General features: G+C 32.1%; 1 protein-coding gene and 1 long non-coding RNA gene across 2 annotated transcripts in view; one reads left to right on the forward strand and one right to left on the reverse strand.

Moving 5' to 3' along the window:
• LOC143063191 (uncharacterized) overlaps positions 1 to 19,088 on the forward strand; it is a 104,983-nt gene that overhangs the window by 5,827 nt on the left and 80,068 nt on the right. Inside the window, exon 3 of the mRNA XM_076235178.1 lies at positions 2,201 to 2,359. Coding sequence (XP_076091293.1) covers positions 2,201 to 2,359 — 159 coding nt within the window. The remainder of the gene's footprint in view (positions 1 to 2,200; positions 2,360 to 19,088) is intronic.
• Positions 11,113 to 14,214, reverse strand: LOC143063188 (uncharacterized). The gene is made up of 3 exons (XR_012974963.1): positions 14,118 to 14,214; positions 11,906 to 11,993; positions 11,113 to 11,275 (listed from the first exon to the last, which is right to left on the reverse strand). It is a non-coding gene; the product is annotated as an uncharacterized LOC143063188 (long non-coding RNA).

Below are 19,088 nucleotides of genomic sequence, written 5' to 3' on the forward strand. Positions count from 1 at the left end.
CCCTTACAAATTTTTAGTGTATCCATAGCAGGCAGCTGTCATTTTGGTCTCTGAGGGATATTTGTCTCATTTGAATCATACAACATCTCCTTATTAGTCCCCTACTGAAGAAGTCGAAGGGGACTTTAGGTTTGCACTCTGTCTGTCTGTCTGTCTGTCTGTCAGTCCGGCAAATCAGTTTTCCAGACTTTTTTTCTTCATGCTTGAAGATATTGATTTGATATTTGGTGTACTGTTTTATCATGGCAAGTTATTCAAGTTCAATTTTCACAATTTTAGCTTTTCTCCTTGTTCAGTTAAAGCCCTTTCCCCAGAATTAATTTTTTTACAAAATACTTATTAATTACTAGATTTCTGTTCAAAGGGAAATAACTCATTTTTTAAAAGATTTTTAAAAGATATTTTTATTAATGATAAATGGATTTGTTTCCTTTTCTTTGGTAAATTGTTTGAAGAATTTAGTGGTAGGTTTGTTTGTTGTTGATTCTGTATAAACTAATTTTCTGAATGCTATATATTAAAAATTTTTTTGGATGAAGTGACTCTTTTATTTAGATAATAATCTATTTTTGATAAAGGATATATTTCATTTAAGAAATAATTCATGGAAGCCATAAATTTGTTGGAAATTTACACATGGCCTCGGCCATGATATCCAAATTTATCCTGAGTGTTAGCGAGGGATAAAATTAACGAATATCATTGACTAGGCCATGTTCAATTTACTAAAATAATCAGTTTTGTGTCATTCTTGAAGATATTGATTTGATAATTAGTTTATAGTTTTATCAAGACAAATTACAGATCAAGTTGGAACTTTTTTCAGGTCTGATGATTTTGTGCAGAGTTATGGTCTTTGGACATAAAAAATTCACTTAAATAATCAGTTTTCAACAGTTTTTTTGGTCATGATTGAAGATATTGACTTGATATTTTTATGTAGTTAAATACACCATGACAAGTTATAGATCAAGTTAGAATTTTGTTCCATTACAATGAATTTTTAACCAGTAGGGGACTATGTATTGCCATGCAATACTCTCAGAAGGCTTGTTTTATATGGACATCATAATACCTGCAAAAAAGGGGTAGGCAGCTTTTACAGTTACACAAGATACACAAATTAGTCAATATATTACATATTGTGTAGCATTCCACTATTTTCATTGGATATGGCGATCACGTGTTTGAAAGGTTATTTTACGTATCCGTAGCCTTGTTTCTATTTTTATGTATATTGACGCTATGTTTCTTTTTATACGTATATTGGTGGTCAATATGAAAATGTTACTAAATTTAGATTTATGACATCATGACGTCACAAATAACAACCATGGAGAAAGCGCCGTATAAGACAAAAAGGAACTTTTGCAAGTTTGTCAGAAGGAGATATCAATAATTTTATATTAAATACAGACGCTGAGAATACAAGAAAGCTAAAGCAACACGCTATGAAGTTGTTCAAAGAATATTGATATTTTCAAGATCATATTGAAATTTTTGCAAAATACAATTTAAGAATACAAGTGCCATTTTCCTAACACATTATTTACATATGCAATATAATTAGTTATCAAAGGTACAAGACTTACAATTTAATACGCCAGACTTGCGTTTCGTTTCCATAAGACTCACCAGTGACGCTCATTAAGGACTTTCACTCGGTCAATACGTTATATATGGACCTGTTATACATGTATTATATTGTCACTCGGACTTCGTCCTCGGTCAATATAATCTGAACAGGTCCATATATAACGTATTGACCTCGTCAAAAGTCCATAATTGATAAATAAATGATATCTTCAAGCAACTCTTTACAGGAGTCATTGTACCTTTATAACAGTTTTCTCTTTTAAAATTTTTTGCCAGTTTCAAGTAGCTAGAATACTATAATGAATACACAAAAACTCTGTTCAGCAAAAAAAAAAATGTGAGACACCCTGTTTCCAATCAATAAAAATATTTTTTGTTGCATTGTATTAATTCTATGCAAAAATGTCAGATTGAAGTTTAATTGGGCATTTATACATTTCTTCTGACTTTTCAACTAAAATAGCTTGTTTTGATCTAACAAAAACATTAGTCAATGTTATACATAAGTGCCAGGTAATACAGGCTTCTTGGAGCCTCTGATTTTTTGTATTTTTGTAGACTTGTTTGAGATCAACCCCTCATCCAGTTTTATGTATATTTGTAGTCAATATTGAAACAAATTTATGAGGAGTGCAGTGCTGACAAGGGAAAAGGTGTCATACAAAGAATGAAGATGAAATTAGAAAAGGGGATAGACACACAGAGAAAAGACATGTTCCAAGAAGTGTCAAAAGAGATTGTAGCAGAACTAGAAGCTCTGATGGTATTAATTATTTATGTCTTTGGTAACACATTAATTGAACACTGCAATTGACCATTGCTTTAAATACTGTTATGTTTTCTGGACATTTAGTGTCCTGCTTGTGTATGGCTGAAGGTGACAACAAATGTGGAGTTGCCATTTTAACCAAATTCAGAAGTTTATGCGACCTTTTTGTCTTGATGTTTTACCTAGCACTGGCATACGTTTCAATTAATAAAAGTGATATGTGGATTAATACCTTTGAAATAAGTCCTACTCACTTAAATGCCCCTCATTACAATCATGGTTAATAAATTGGCAGCTGAGATTTTCCTGTTCACATGACAGATAAACTATTTTGTAAAATATCTAAATGGGAATGTAAAAAAAACCAGTTTTTGATGGAAAATCAACAGACAATTTTTTACACAAGTACAATTGTGCACATATATGATATTAAATCATGCATCTGAAATTGAATCTTGTGTTTTAAGAGAACAATCAATGCACCAGTTTACCTCAGTTCACTGAATCCATATCAAAAGTACATAGTTATAGTTTTCTTGTCAGTCATTGTCCTTGATTCCCCTATAATTCAAGTCAGGTGGTTTCATTCTAGATTCAACATTTTAAAATCCTAAATCAGATAACTGAGTTTATTTTATACAAATACTTGGGGCCATTATTATTAAGAAGAAATGTTTGGTTTTTTGCCTCTTGGAATTTGATTTTTAAAGCTTAAGATATACCAGCATACAAATAGGAACAGGAATTATCAAAATGGCACTGTATATTAAAGAGCCATATTCTAAATTTTTCTACATTTCAAGAGTGTAAAAGTTTACTTTTTTATTGTTACAGATCATATTGGTCAAGGTTAGGACCAAGGTTCTCTGTGTTTGGTCAAAAATTGCACAATATCATAATTTTAGAAAATATCTTCAAAACTGTGCTGATTTTGAAGCCAATAAGGTACTCTTATGAAGAGATTTGTTTTGACCCAGCATTAAGGCTTATGAATTGATCCATTGAACCAAATTGTTACCTTTTTATACGACCACAAAAATTGAAAAAATTTTGGTCGTATATTGGTATCACGTTGGCGTCTGATCTGCGTCGTCGTCGTCGTCGTCGTCCGAATACTTTTAGTTTTCGCACTCAAACTTTAGTAAAAGTGAATAGAAATCTATGAAATTTTAAAACAAGGTTTATGACAACAAAAGGAAGGTTGGGATTGATTTTTGGAGTTTTGGTCCCGATTTTTTAGGAATTAGGGGCCAAAAAGGGCCCAAATAAGCATTTTCTTGGTTTTCGCACTATAACTTTAGTTTAAGTTAATAGAAATCTATGAAATTTGGACACAAGGTTTATGACTACATAAGAAAGGTTGGGATCGATTTTGGGAGTTTTGGTTCCAACAGTTTAGGAATTAGGGGCCAAAAAAGGGCCCAAATACGCATTATTCTTGGTTTTCGCACAGTAACTTTAGTACAAGTAAATAGAAATCAATGAAATTTAAACACAAGGTTTATGACCACAAAAGGAAGGTTAGGATTGATTTTGGGAGTTGAGGTCCCAACAGTTTAGGAATGAGGGGCCAAAAAGGGGCCCAAATAAGCATTATTCTTGGTTTTCGCACCATAACTTTAGTATAAGTAAACAAAAATCTATGAAATTTAAACAAGGTTTATGACCATAAAAGGAAGGTTGGGTTTGATTTTGGGAGTTTTGGTCCCAACAGTTTAGGAATAAGGGGCTCAAAATTGAACTTTGTTTGATTTCCTCAAAAATTGAATAATTGGGGTTCTTTGATATGCCGAACCTAACTGTGTATGTATATTCTTAATTTTTGGTCCCGTTTTCAAATTGGTCTTCATTTTCCAAAGGGTCCAAAAGTAAACTTAGTTTGATTTTAACAAAAATTGAATTCTTTGGCTTTTTTGATATGCTGAATCTAAACATGTACTTTTTTAACCGGATTTTTGTGACAAAAATGTCGGTTATTGATTTGGGGATGTACGGCGGGCGGCCGGTCAGGCGGGCGGCCGGTCGGGCGGGCGGCCGGGCAGCGGGAATCAAATGTTGTCCGCGCATTTACTCATGAACCGTTCAACCAAAGCTTTTAAAATTTTAATATGTTGTTACTGACAACAAAATGAAGGTCAAGTTCAATAATTACGATTTTCACTAATACCGTTCAGGAGTTGTGGTTCTTGAAAGATTGAAAAATGGTGTTTCCAGTCATGTTCGTGCATTTACACATGAACTGTTCAACCAAAGCTTCCCAAATTTTAATTTGTTGTTACTGATGACAAAATGGAGGTCAAGTTCAATAATGACGATTTTCACTTTTACCGTTCAGGAGTTATGGTTCTTGAAAGATTGAAAAATGGTATTTCCAGTCATGTCCGTGCATTTACACATGAACTGTTCAACCAAAGCTTCCCAAATTTTAATATGTTGTTACTGATGACAAAATGGAGGTCAAGTTCACTAATGACGATTTTCACTTTTACCGTTCAGGAGTTATGGTTCTTGAGAGATTGAAAAATGGAGTTTCCAGTCGTGTCCATGCATTTACTCATGAACTGTTCAACCAAAGCTTTTCAAATTTTAATATGTTGTTACTGATGACAAGATGGAGGTCAGGTTCAATAATGTCGATTATGACTTTTACCGTTCAGGAGTTATGGTTCTTGAAAGATCGAAAAATGGCGTTTCCATTCATGCCGTTGCATTTACTCATGAACTATTTAACCCAAGCTTTTCAAATTTTAATATGTTGATACTTATGACAAAATGGAGGTCAAATTTGATATTGATGATTTTCACTTTCACTGTTCATCACTTATGGTTCTTGTGATATTACCGGGACACAAATTAATGTTAATAAATCCCGTTTGCTGTCGTTGTGACAGCCTCTTGTTGATTATGGGCCAAGTTTTCAAGTTGGTTCAAATCAGGATCCAAAATTATTATATTAAGTATTGTGCAATAGCAAGAAATTTTCAATTGCACAGTATTCAGCAATAGGAAGAAATCTTTAATTGCACAGTTTTGTGCAATAGCAAGAAATTTTCAATTGCACAGGATTGCGCAATAGCAAGAAATCTTCAATTGCACAGTATTGTGCAATATATAGCAAATATTTTCAATTGCACAGTATTGGGCAATAGCAAGAAATATCTAATTGCACAATATTGTGCAATAGCAAAAAATTTTCAATTGGAGTTATCTTTCTTTGTCCAGAATAGTAGTTGAATCAACTTAAATCATTATTTTATACAATATACAATGTATATTCACTTTTACTACCAACTGATAAATTAAAACAATCTTTACCATTCAGTGATAACAAGCACTTTATTTTACATTTTAATATTTTATGATGTATTTTTATGATGCATTTAAATGAGTAGTTATTGTTGCAAACTCCATTAGAAATTTGAATTGAGATCAGTTTTCGAAAAAGGGAAAGGGGGATGTGAAAAAAAATGGGGGGGGGGGGGGTTAAATTTTTCTCATTTCAGATTTCATAAATAAAAAGAAAATTTCTTCAAACATTTTTTTGAGAGGATTAATATTCAACAGCATAGTGAATTGCTCAAAGGCAAAAAAAATATTTTAAGTTCATTAGACCACATTCATTCTGTGTCAGAAACCTATGCTGTGTAAACTATTTAATCACAATCCAAATTTAGAGCTGAATCCAGCTTGAATGTTGTGTCCATACTTGCCCCAACCGTTTAGGGTTCAACCTCTGCGGTCGTATAAAGCTGCGCCCTGCGGAGCATCTGGTTATAAGTCTGTGTTTGGTCTGTATGTAAACACTTCATATGATTACTCAAATTTGCTTTTACCAATTCTTATGAATTTTTAACACACATAGGATTGATCGAAGAAAGCATGATTTTGATTATGAAATGATTGTTCAATTTAAAGTAACAGATCTTTAACTGTCAGATTGAAAGCAATATTTCATGAATCCAACACTAATTTGATTTTTATGCCCCACCTACGATAGTAGCCCCACCTACGATAGTAGCCCCACCTACGATAGTAACCCCACCTACGATAGTAGAGGGGCATTATGTTTTCTGGTCTGTGGCTCCGTTCGTCCGTCCGTCTGTGGCTCCGTTCGTCCATCCGTCTGTGCGTCCGTTCAGGTTAAAGTTTTTAATGAAGCTGAAGTCCAATCAACTTGAAACTTAGTACACTTGTTGTTTATGATATGATCTTTCTAATTTTAAAGCCAAATAAGACTTTTGACCCCAATTTTACGGTCCACTAAACATAGAAAATGAAAGTGGGAGTTTCAGGTTAAAGTTTTTGGTCAAGGTAGTTTTTGATAAAATTGAAGTCCAATCAACTTGAAACTTAGTACATATGTTCCTTATAGTATAATCTTCATAATTTTAATGCCAAATTAGATTATTACCCAATTTCACTGCTCGAAGGGATGTTTCACTAAAGCAGGAGAAAGCAAACAACTTTTTAATTTAACTGCAAAAATGAAAATACTTCTAGAAACGGACAAAATGTATGGCAAAAAAAATAGCCGAAAGTGGTCTTAATATAGTCTTGATATGAATTACATTACGATTGAGTAAGTATTTTCATACAATACCATTTATACAATTATTTAGCATATTAATCTATTGTAATAAAAATTCATAATATCTAATAAAATTTGTAGATTTAGCTAACAAGGTCCTTATATTTGTATAAAGTAACATTTGTTTATAGTGGAAAGTTATTTTAACGTTAAATAAGCTGAAATTAAAAATTGCTTGCTGGTCCTTCTCTGTGATTACCTTTAGATAAATCTGGTTCATTTCCCAATCAATCTATCATGAAGGGAAGATAAATAATATATATTTCAATCATAGTCTTTTTCAAAAATGATGAACGGTTCTTTATATTGGTATGTAATCTTTTTAAACGTTTCAAATTTATGAAATTATATTCGTACATCAATGTTTTTGATAAACCAATAACAAAAACTGAAATATATTGAATTGATACATTTTGTAACTATTCAAATTTATATCAGAAACCTAAACTTAATTATAAAATAATGAACATGATAAAGGGAGACAATACTCGCATAACTTTTTCGAATTGGCACATAATATAACGGAATGTCACTCTTGCATACAAATGGCACATCAATATAATTAATTAACTGTGCAATCGCACTCCACCTTCAATGATGATTCTAAATTATAAATATAACCAAAAGTTGTTAATCTATAGATAGTGAAGACTAATGAAATCTAACCCACTGTTCAAATATTTCTTTGCATTTTTTTAAAACTTCCTCAGTAAAATGCTCGAGCCACTTCACTTTCATAGCTCATAATTAACGTTTTTACACAATATTTAAATAAAGAAGCTAAAGATTATTCGCTTCTCAAAGTGTAAGACGCAATAAAAATCGTATGCTTGCACCATCTTACCCAAAAACAGATTTAATTAAGTTCTGAACATTTCGACATTTCTTCGTTAAAACCGGTTTTAAACAAATCACAAGTACGTGTTAAGATCCGACTAAATACCCATATCCAGATATCGTCAGGTAAATTTGCTAAATTATTTATCTTAAAGGTGTATTAATTTCACCAAAAATATTGTTAAACATGAGAAATATCAACATTTTTTGTTGATCAGGTCTTTATTATTCGTAGCGAAATCTGTCCACTCAACAATATACCAAGAGTAACAGCATGTAAGTGTACAGCTAACGGAATTTGTAGTTTTGTGGCCAACAGAGGGATGTAAATAAGAACAATGAGTTTCAACTGTAAGTTATCTCATTTCACATGAAACACCAAAACTAAAGTCTCCTTTACTACATGTATAAACAATTCATCAGAAAGTTAATTCCTTATTTGTATTTATCCGGTTATACAAAGCAGGGTCAAAATTCATGTCAATATGTTCTAATTCTGAATATGCATTTAACTTGCCACAGGACGTTAATGTGTGAAGTGCTATTTGAAATGTTATTTATTTCACATGTGATGACAGAAATGAACCATGTTTCGTCCACCTAATGTCCTTTTGGTATCTAAGGGCTCTCTCTCTCTCTGTTGAGAAAGTTGGCTATAGCTTGCTATACCTACTTTCCTAAGGCGTCGGCCTCAACTTCCTGTGACAGACTATCGCAAAATGTTCTGCTCCAAGATAATGTAGTACTAGTGTTTGAATTCTGATTCTTTGAAATTTTGAGTTACTACTCTTGAAAATATTACAGCTTGGAATAAAAAAGGAATGAATGTTCACCGACAATTCAGATGAATTGAACTTCATTTTGTTAAAGAGTATCACAAACACTACTTCGCAGATCTGCCATGCACTGAAGAGAAAATCAAAAGAAATCTACGCTAGAAAGCGTTTCATTCATAAATATATCTTGAATGAAAATTTTCCCGCAATATTTTTGTCTCGCTTGACGAAGTCAAAAAGGGAGGCTATGTATGATGTTTCTGGTGGCGGCCAGGGCAGCGTCAGGCGTCAACAATGTATTAGTTTGTGATTAGGTTTAGTTTATGGTGAATCACAAGTGGTAAGTCAAAGATATTTGGTATGCAGTTGTATAAGCATTAGCACATCTCATAAACATGGAGATTATTTGGCCCCGCCCGTTAGTTATGGTCTATTTACTTTTGAAACTTTTGCTTAGTTATCATGTATTAGTTTGTGATTAGGTTTAGTTTATGGTGAATCACCAGTGGTAAGTCAAAGATATTTGGTATGCAGTTGTATAAGCATTAGCACATCTCATAAACATGGAGATTATTTGGCCCCGCCCCTTAGTTATGGTCTATTGACATTGAAACTTTTGCTTAGTTATCATGTATTAATTTGTGATTAGGTCAGTTAATGGGGATACACTAGTGAGTGATAAGTTAATGATAATTGGTATGAGTTGTATAAGCATTGGTTTATCTTATTTCCATGGCGATTATTTGGCTCCGCCCCCTCGGTCATGGTCTATTGACATTGAAACTTTTGCTTAGTTATCATGTATTAATTTGTGATTAGGTCAGTTAATGGGGATACACTAGTGAGTGATAAGTTAATGATAATTGGTATGAGTTGTATAAGCATTGAACACTGTGCGGGACAAATTTGCCATTCCGGTATCGGCAAATCTGACTTTGTCGGTTTACAAGATATCAAAAAAAAAATTTGCCCAGTGATAGATTATTGAAAAATTAAAAAAATGCCATATGTCCCAACTTGTCACTGTTGTCACTCTTGTCACTGCAGCTGATTAAAAGTACATTTCCCATGGGAAATTTGATAATTCCCATGGGAATATTAGAATTTCCCATGGGAACATTGGAAGTTCCCATGGGAAAAATTACTTTTCCCATGGGAAGTTTAGAGTTCCCATAGGAACTTTAAAGTTCCCATGGGAAAAGATGAATACAAAAAGTTCCCATGGGAACAAATTTTCTTCCCATGGGAACAATTTTTCTTCCCATGGGAACAAATCTTCTTCCCATGGGAACAATTTTTCTTCCCATGGGAACAATTTTTTTTCACATAGGAACAATTTTTCTTCCCATGGGAACATACTATATTACAATACAAACATTATTTTCCATTTGAATTTTTTTCTTCAGAAAAATTACAATTTGTTGCAAATACTGGATATATGAGAATAAAAGAGAATATACTTATGCCTTACAGCTTTCCGGCATAACACATTTTTGGAACCTTGTAAAACATCTCAGAAAAGCAGATTTGTCTCCGGGACAAGTTTGCAATTCCGCTGAGTGCAAAAGTTGTTCACCTTAATTTTTGGAGTTAAGTCAAAATGAAGTTGATAACTTGGTTGGTATTGGTTCCCTGATATTTGTCCTAAAATTGTTTGGCTCTAGCACCACTGTTAAAAAAGTTATGCCCCTTTTTTCAACAATTTCCTTAGAGGAATAGTTGTTTTCCTCAAGGGAAATCAAATTTCCCTAAAGGAAAAAGATTTTTCCCTTGAGGAAAATTCCTTCAAGACAACAAATTTCCTCTAATGAAATCATTGTTCTTCAAATTTCCTCTAAAGAAATTTCTGAACATCAAATTTCCCTTATTTGTTCTTGTTAAACATTTCTTCGCTATACCATGTATACAAACAGTATGAATATAATTATTACAAGACTGTATAGTTGATGCAAATGATATTCAAAACTTTCATAAATGTTTGACTCAACATTTTAATGACATTGAAAATTGATAAAGTCTGACTGTTTAGATCTAGGTATTGTTCATACTTTTTATAAAATTTAACTATGATTTATAAAAAAAATTTGTAGCAAATGATTCTGTTTTCTTTGTAATTGTTTCAATGCAATACATTAATAAGCAACCAATTTAAATGTCATACCATTTGTGGTGTTCTAAAGAATTTGTTTATATATTTGCAGATTAAATAATAAAATATACACTGTTCGTGTTATTTTAAATTAAAATTTTCTTCTGTTTCAGCTTGTGTACAGTTTTCAATCCACTACGTAAGAATTCAGTGAATACATTATTCCATTCACTTTATAACATTTTCGTTCAATTCTAAGAGAAAACATTTTTGCAAATTGTTCTTCAATGATATTCTTCCGTATATTTGATATGAGGGAGCGATATAAATGAGTGGATAAAACTGGTGTTCCTTTGTTCTGCATTCTCCTTTCTTTCGAATAATATATATAATATGTTGTTGCTTTTATGCAATAGTGTTTTTGTGTATCTATGATAGAACTCCATTTTGTTTATTGGCATTATCATGTGATAATGATGAAATTTCCTGTTTCTTTTTTGCAGGAAAGCACACATTCCAGTTCAAATTAATCCAATTATGCACTTTGTAAATAAATTTCAACTTTAAGTTTCCTCTTCAGTAATGACCTATTGATCATGAAAACCAAGATGTCTGATCACCTATAAATACACAAAATAAACAAATAAAATGTTATAAATGGAGAGAGAAACAGCAATAAATGTTTTTCATATGTATCTTTCTTTATTAAAATTCATTAAGTAAACTTGAACATTGCGAAAAATAATTAGCTGTGATGTAAGACTAGAAAGTATAAAACGCAAAATAAAGTAGTCGCGAAAAATTAGTTGATTTACATTAGTCCAGTCTGTGTTTGCAGGAAATTTACATCATAGGTAGCCATATTCCTATTGTGCCTGTCCAAAGTTCAGAGCCTGTAGTTTTTGTAAGTTTAGTCTGACACTAAAATTTAGTGGTTGTTGTTGTTGTTGTTTCATACCGGTTATATTTATTTTTTGTAATTTATTTTGTAATAAACTAGGCAATTAGTTTTACAGTTTGGACATGTTGGATTGTTTCAATTTTTCATCTTTGGGTCTTTTATAGCTGCCTTCTTTGACTATAGGGTATCGATTTTCTCATTATTGAAGGTCGTCACAGGCCTACAATTGCTTTCTTAAAGCCATGATAGTTTTCATATTTAATATACCACATCTTTTAATTTTTATAGTAATCATGATTATCATCTTTCAAGTTCAACAACTTTAAAAAATAAATAAAAGTGGCCTTACCATTTAGGTTTAGTTTGCTTCTGCAAATTTTAAATTGCCTATCATTTCTGCTGTTTATAATTTCTCTGTATCTTCTATAGTTCTTGTCCTATACATAAAAAGAGTAAAAGTTATTATTGAATGGCATCTTGCATCAATATTTTTTTTTGCTGTTTAATGTACATGATGTATATTAATGTGTGTTTAATAAGAAGAGTGCACACGCTGAAATGTCTCGCCTTCTTTTACTAATCATTGATAATATGTTGATAGTCCTAAGTATAAAGCTTTATCACAACTGTCACATAAACTTAACATTAACCAAGATAAATAAATAAAGACTAATGAACCATGAGAATGAGGTCAATGTCAGATGAACCATGCCAGGCAGACATATACAGCTAACAAGGCTTCAATGCAACAATTATAGTTGACCTATTACTTATAGTTTAAGAAAAATAGACCAAATCACAAAAACACTGATCAATGAACCGTGAAAATGAGATCAAGGTCAAATAAAACCTGTGCCACTGACATATAGATCAAAAAATATTTCTATACACCAAATACAGTTGACCTATGGCTTATAGTATTTAATAGATATTAAAGACCAAAACTCAAAAACTTAATTTTGACCACTGAACAATGAAAATGAGGTCAAGGTCAGATGACATCATCCCACTAGACATGTACACCTTACAATCATTTCATACAACAAATATAGTAGACCTATTGCATAAAGTATGAGAAAAACAGACCAAAACACAAAAACTTAACTATAACCACTGAACCATGAAAATTGTCATAAATAGCATAGACACCTCTTAGTTTTGAGAACAACAAGCGTTAATTGTGCAAGTATAATCATTGATAAATCATGCACAAGATTGACTTTTTTTAAAAAGCCTATATATTGAAATTTTCTGAAAATATTGCATGCATTTATTAATATGACCAATTTCAAGAAATGCGCAAAGATGTGAGATGATTTATATAATTGTAATTTCAGGAATTTACAGTAAAGGCTTTCATCTCCACTGCATTTTGCACTTTTCCCACGTCAGGAGCCAGAAGTTATGGCCTTTGTGACCTTTGTATGATTTTTATTTTAGTTTCTTTTTTAATATCAAAGAGTTTAATATGACGTCCATTATCACTCAACTAGTATACATTTTTGTTTAATGGCAAGCTAAAGCATGCCTCACAGGCAGGGATCCAGGAGGGTCTGAGGGTTGGACATGTTGGAACCCCCCTTTCTACATTAGGGGGGGTTCTTCTGCCATTCTACCGTTCTTTATTGGACGATCAATGCATTTGAATTTTAAAATTAACACCATTCGAACGTAAATATATTTCAAAATTAAGATGCTGCAATGTACAATCCCAGGAGAGCTGGGAAGATGGTATAAGTCATTCCAAAAGAAGAAAGGACATGCAATCTGTGTTTAACTGCAATTGGCAATGAATTCCATTATTTATTTGAATGCAATTCTTTATTAGTTAAAAAATATCAGAAATCAGCATATTCCAGAGTATTATGTGAAATATCAGAATTAAGCAAAAATGAAAGGACTAACTGTCATTGACAAATATTAACTTATTATTTAAAAATGTGTCTATATTCATTTCAAAGTTAACTAAAATATTATAATGTTAAAATATTATAATATAAAGTAATTTTCCATATATTTTATTTCTAAGTTGTTTTATTTTTTTTTTAATTGTATGTGATTGTATTTTGTAATTTACCTCTTGTTTCACATGTCAATGTGACGGAGTGTTTTTCAAATAAAGCATATTGTATTGTATTGTATTGAATGGGGACATGTAGTTGGACCCCCCCCCCCCCCCCCCCCCCCCCCATTTGTCTTTGGTTAGGAACCCCTCCTCGGGTTGTGGGATTTTCTCGTTGCATTGAAGACCCATTGGTGCCCTTTGGCTGCTATCTGCTCTTTGGTCTTTTGATACATTCCCCATTTACCATGTTTACATTTCGATTTTATATTCAGTTCTATTAGTTATGTTAGACTTCTTGTTGATTTGGTTTCACATTTCGGCTTCGTCAGAGGAAAGCGTTCCAGAAATAAAATAGCCTTGCAAGACGTCATAATTATTTGGACTAGATTTTCACCACCATCAACATTGTAAAGCTTGTCTCACTGTGGAAGAAATGAGTTTGGCGCGTTTACAAAAATATAATTGTCTGTGCTGACAGGGGAGTGTGTGTGCATACCATTATTTAAATTTTCTAAACCTTCTTTTTCAATATTTTGTGCATTTCTTGGTAATATACTGTCAGACCTCGAGTGCTGCTTTACAAAAACGATCAACTTACAAATAATGTAGGGGAAGGAAACTAGCTAAAAAGACCAAAAATAAGCCACAACTAATTGGGGGTTCTGTTCACGGATCTCGCTTTATAGTTACTATTTATTTTTTTTTGATTCCCGCATCCCGCTTACACTATGTAAGTAAACAATTCTAATATTTTTGTAATTTCCTATGTCCCGCTAAACTTCATTTCCAGTTTTCACGGCACAATAATTTGACTATTAGTGACACTAAGTACTGTGGTATTTTCAGTGGGTATTTTACCAATAAGGCCATATATTTCGGTGTGTAGAAATACCGCAAAGGAATTCTTAATGGCGCTGACTAAGAAGAAAGTTTTTGCATTAAGGACACCAGAGACATATATACACATGTGTATATATGTCTCTGAGGACACTAAAACGATGTTTTAAGATCACAGAGAATATGGATATATAGGAGGATATGATTAAATACCTCATATCTGTAAAGTTAGGTATCAATAGATATTGTAATTTTGAAGTTAAATGACTGTTTAATCAACGCGTGCCACTCGGCACGTGACCAACGGCTTATTGCAAATTCACTAATCATCATGTTCAATCAACCTAATCCAATACCACGGGGGGGGGGGGGGGGGGGGGTCTCTTCCTATATAAAGGTATATACATATGTGCCGCTGGAATGGGTCCCTTTTTTGATCCGTCAAATATATCAATGGGGTGCAATTTTACCGAGGAAATATATCAATAGGTAGTACGTAATTGACCGATTGTGATATATCAATGGGTGATAAATATATGAATGGGTTATGATTTCGCTGTGAAATATATGTATAGGTAGGGATTTCACTATTATTCAATATATGAATGGGGGGTGTTTTTAAAATCCCAGCTGCACACCTGTACCCAAAATCCCATGTTGAGACCCCCCCGTGTCCAATACACAATTGTCTTTTTATCGTTACTTATTGATTAATTAATGGTTGTTGTTGAATAAACCTAACGGTTTAGCGTGGTAAAATTTCAAGTTTATGAAAGAAAAATAAAAAAAAAAAAATGAATTTTGTGTTTTAAAACTTTGCCTTTGTTATATTTTGTTTTAAAGGAAATTGATATGCAAGCTTTTTTTTTTTAAATTAAAGAACCCTATTTTGAGATACAAATTGAGACAAAAATGCTTTTGAGATTTCGTTTCCTTGTTAACAACACAAGAGTTTACATATATTATCATTATACCTTGAATGAGTGACATATGCATGAGAGTATGTGGTGTCCGTGGGGTTCTTCAAAATCCGATTACAGAAGTAATATAGAAAAACTCCAAGAGGTAAAATTATATTACGTTTTAAAAAGAGACTATAAATCATAACTGTCTCCTATGAACAATAACTTTAAAACTGATGTCAATGCTTTTTTTTAACAATTCATCTTTATTTCAACAATTGAAGATGAATACCATTTTATTTTATAATGTAATAAGCATCGTGATGTAAGAAATATAATTCACAATGTGTAGGCGCGAATCTAGAGCTTGAAGCGGAGATTTGGGGGAGGGGGTACGTGATAAATGTTTAGAATACTAGAGAAGTTTTCTTGTTATATAAAACCATATGTTTTTCAATAAATGGCAAACGTTTTGTTCATCCGGCATATGGTTACTCTAAATAAACTTTTGATTAGTTTAATTATTTGATTACAGATCGTATCTACCCGTTTTGCAATTGCTGTATCACCCTAAATGAGGCTAATAAAGATATGTATAATAAAATATAGAGGTAGCAGTCTTGGATTGTCTTAATTAAATCCTTTGATCCTCTAATTATCAAGTTACCCTCTGGCCAATGTAATTATGACTTGTGTATATTTAAAGAAGTTACTATATACATCTTTATTCTCATAAAGCAAATGCATTACATCGGTACAGAGATAACAAATACAACAATTAATATTTACAATATGTACAAAACAAGCGAGAGATGTTACAAAAGTTACAAGCCAGGAGTACAAGCACGGGCCGACAAACACAAGTATTTATATTTTCTATAAAAAAACCAAAGCTTCTTCAGAACTGGTTTTCTTGTACTTGACATAACTTCAGAGAATTTAACTGTATTTTGCCGTTTTGTAAAATATGCAGTTAAAAACTCTTTTCGTTTTTGATTGAAAAATTTGCATTCAAATATAAAATGATATTCGTCACCTATTTGTCGATTGTTACATAGACTGCAAAAGCGGTTTTCTCTGATTACGTTTTGCCATCTTCCTGTTTCAATCGGCAACTTAGTATCAGTCGTTTGAAACCGACAAAAACAATAGCGTCTTTGAAGTCCAAAATATTAAAATATTCTTCAATTTCAAGTTTTTCTTAAAATTTTTGTAGTTTATACCTTTTGACGAATTTTGAATGAGGGAATTCCAGTTCTGAATATATTGATCTAGCAATCTCTGCTTTATGACAGTTTTTAACCATTCTTTATTAACAAAATTTTGTGACTCCCATTTGTTTGAGAAACCACAATCTTGAAATATTTTTTGTATAAACAAGATCCATTTTATCTGGTTATCATGTAGCGACAACGTGTCACCCTATTCAATATATAGTAAAGATAACATTAAAAAATATTTTAAGATTTTCAAGCGGTGTGGTTGGGTGTCACGTTGACAGGGGGGGGGGGGGGGGCTGGGTTCACCTTAATTATGATTAAAACATGTTTTTTGTACTGCCTCTAATCAACAGAAACTAAAATCTCATTAAAAATGAAAAATCAGAATATATTTTAATATAAAATTTGTAGAACAGAAGTTAAGTATCCCATAAAACATAATGAATCATTATGTATACATGCAGAGACCAAAGCAGCAAAGATATAGTCAATAGAATCTATTTGCATTTGCCTATGTTCTATCCTTATAAAACCTTGCTGTGAGGCATGGTCCCTGACATCAGAAAAATGAATGAAGTATTGGCAACTGGACGTTAAGCAACCAAATATAAATCCTCACTTTTCCGTGAAGTGTGCACAATTATGTCTTTTTAAAATTAAAAGGATGAAAAATTCCCAAACTGAAAAGAGTTGAAAATACTTTATTACTTTAGAAGTAAAAATTATAACAGACAGAATAAATACGGAGAACAAACAAATGGGAAAAAATAGAGAACAATTTAAAATACCATATATACATGTTTAAACAGTATACTAGCAGATTATGAACGGGTCAAGGTTGAGCGAACGTGAATTTCTACCTATTACACTAAAAAGGTGACAATCAATTTTTTTAGGCACGTGTCGAATACACATTCGATAACTTTCTAATTAAAAAAAGGTATAATTGTAAAATTTAAAATTATGAATTTTTAAAAATTCTATTTTTATATGCCATGTCCTTTGTAACAGTTGTATCATTCCATCAGGTCCTTAGTGCACATTTTTGTTCTTAGTGCACTAAGGAGATCCTTTGCGGTATTACTACGGACCCCATATATTTGAAGCTGTTCAAAATACTGTACGTTATAGGTACGAGTATCAGATTGAACAATAATTGTCATATATATAAAAAGAATAGGTAATCTGGTATGAAATATGTCCACTGGAACGACCGTGCAAGTGCTATATATATATTATAGCCAGTCAAGGTCGTTAAAAACTTCCATTTGTTGTTGTCCACTGAAAATAAGCTCTTGAATACACGAATCCCCGTTTTATTAATGCCAAATTTATTTGTTAGTATTTCTTATTCTTTTTCTTATGATTTTATCATATTTTTTTTGTGAAATTTTCTGTGTGGTTGAACATGAAATTGCCTCCGATGCTACAAAGAAAATGTGTTTAATGTCAAATGTTGCAATATATGCTAAGTATTACACGTGGACAGGATGTTCCCCAAAAAATAAGTTATACACACCCCAAGGGTACACGCTAGTGTCATATGGAAAATTACTGGGTCACCTGTAAGATGGTAATCAGCCATGCAACTAATCAGGTTACTTAACTGACCATGTCACTTCAATTTAAAGTTTATCGGTAGATCAAAATGATAAATTCGTTTTAATTAAACATTTCAGATCTAAAGGATTTATCATTATAATGAAGTGAAATAATTAAACCATATCGTATTATTTTCAAAAGATTATTTATTTTCATATTTTTTTTATCTATGCCAGAGACATATAAATACAGAGATTGGCAACTTATCGTTACGGCTATAACCAGCGGTCAACTTCACGCGTGTGCACGAGATTTCTCGAGAGTAGAAAATTCGCCAAACAATCCGCCATATTGATTATTTACAAACAGCTTTAACGTACAGAAAAAAACCAAATTATAATAAAATACAATCTATATCAACACAATTCAGTTAAGAATAACTTAAATTTATGTAGAGGCGTAGTTTATTTGTAATTTTAAGCTTTCTTTAGTAATAGCTAATAAAATTATAGGCGAATTTATATCCCGATTCAAGAAGCCCAAATTTTAGATTCAGTACTCGATATAAAGGCTCCCGACTTTTGGAACAAAAATAAATAAAACGAAGCAATATTTCGAGGTTGTGCTTGTTTAAACAATGACAGATAAGGTTTATAAAACGGTTTCTTGTATTATAGTTGGATTAGGATAATCCTGAATAAAATGATCGTTGGATATAACAAAACTACTTGAATGGTCTCAAAATGGCTTCAGAGTCGTAATGTTCTTTTACTTGAAAATTAAAGCAATGATAATTAAATTACTAAACACATGCTAATGTTCTTGTTGTTAAGCTCCATTGATTCAGGTTTTAATAATGTTGCTAATTAAAAATCTTGATCATGGTAATAAAACTGTTTATAATTTGACACCTATTAATAAGTAAACATCCTGTAAGGTACATGAAGTAAAGATCAAACATGTTAG

The sequence above is a fragment of the Mytilus galloprovincialis genome, chromosome 2 (genome assembly GCF_965363235.1).
Source record: "Mytilus galloprovincialis chromosome 2, xbMytGall1.hap1.1, whole genome shotgun sequence".
Lineage (NCBI taxonomy): Eukaryota > Metazoa > Mollusca > Bivalvia > Mytilida > Mytilidae > Mytilus > Mytilus galloprovincialis.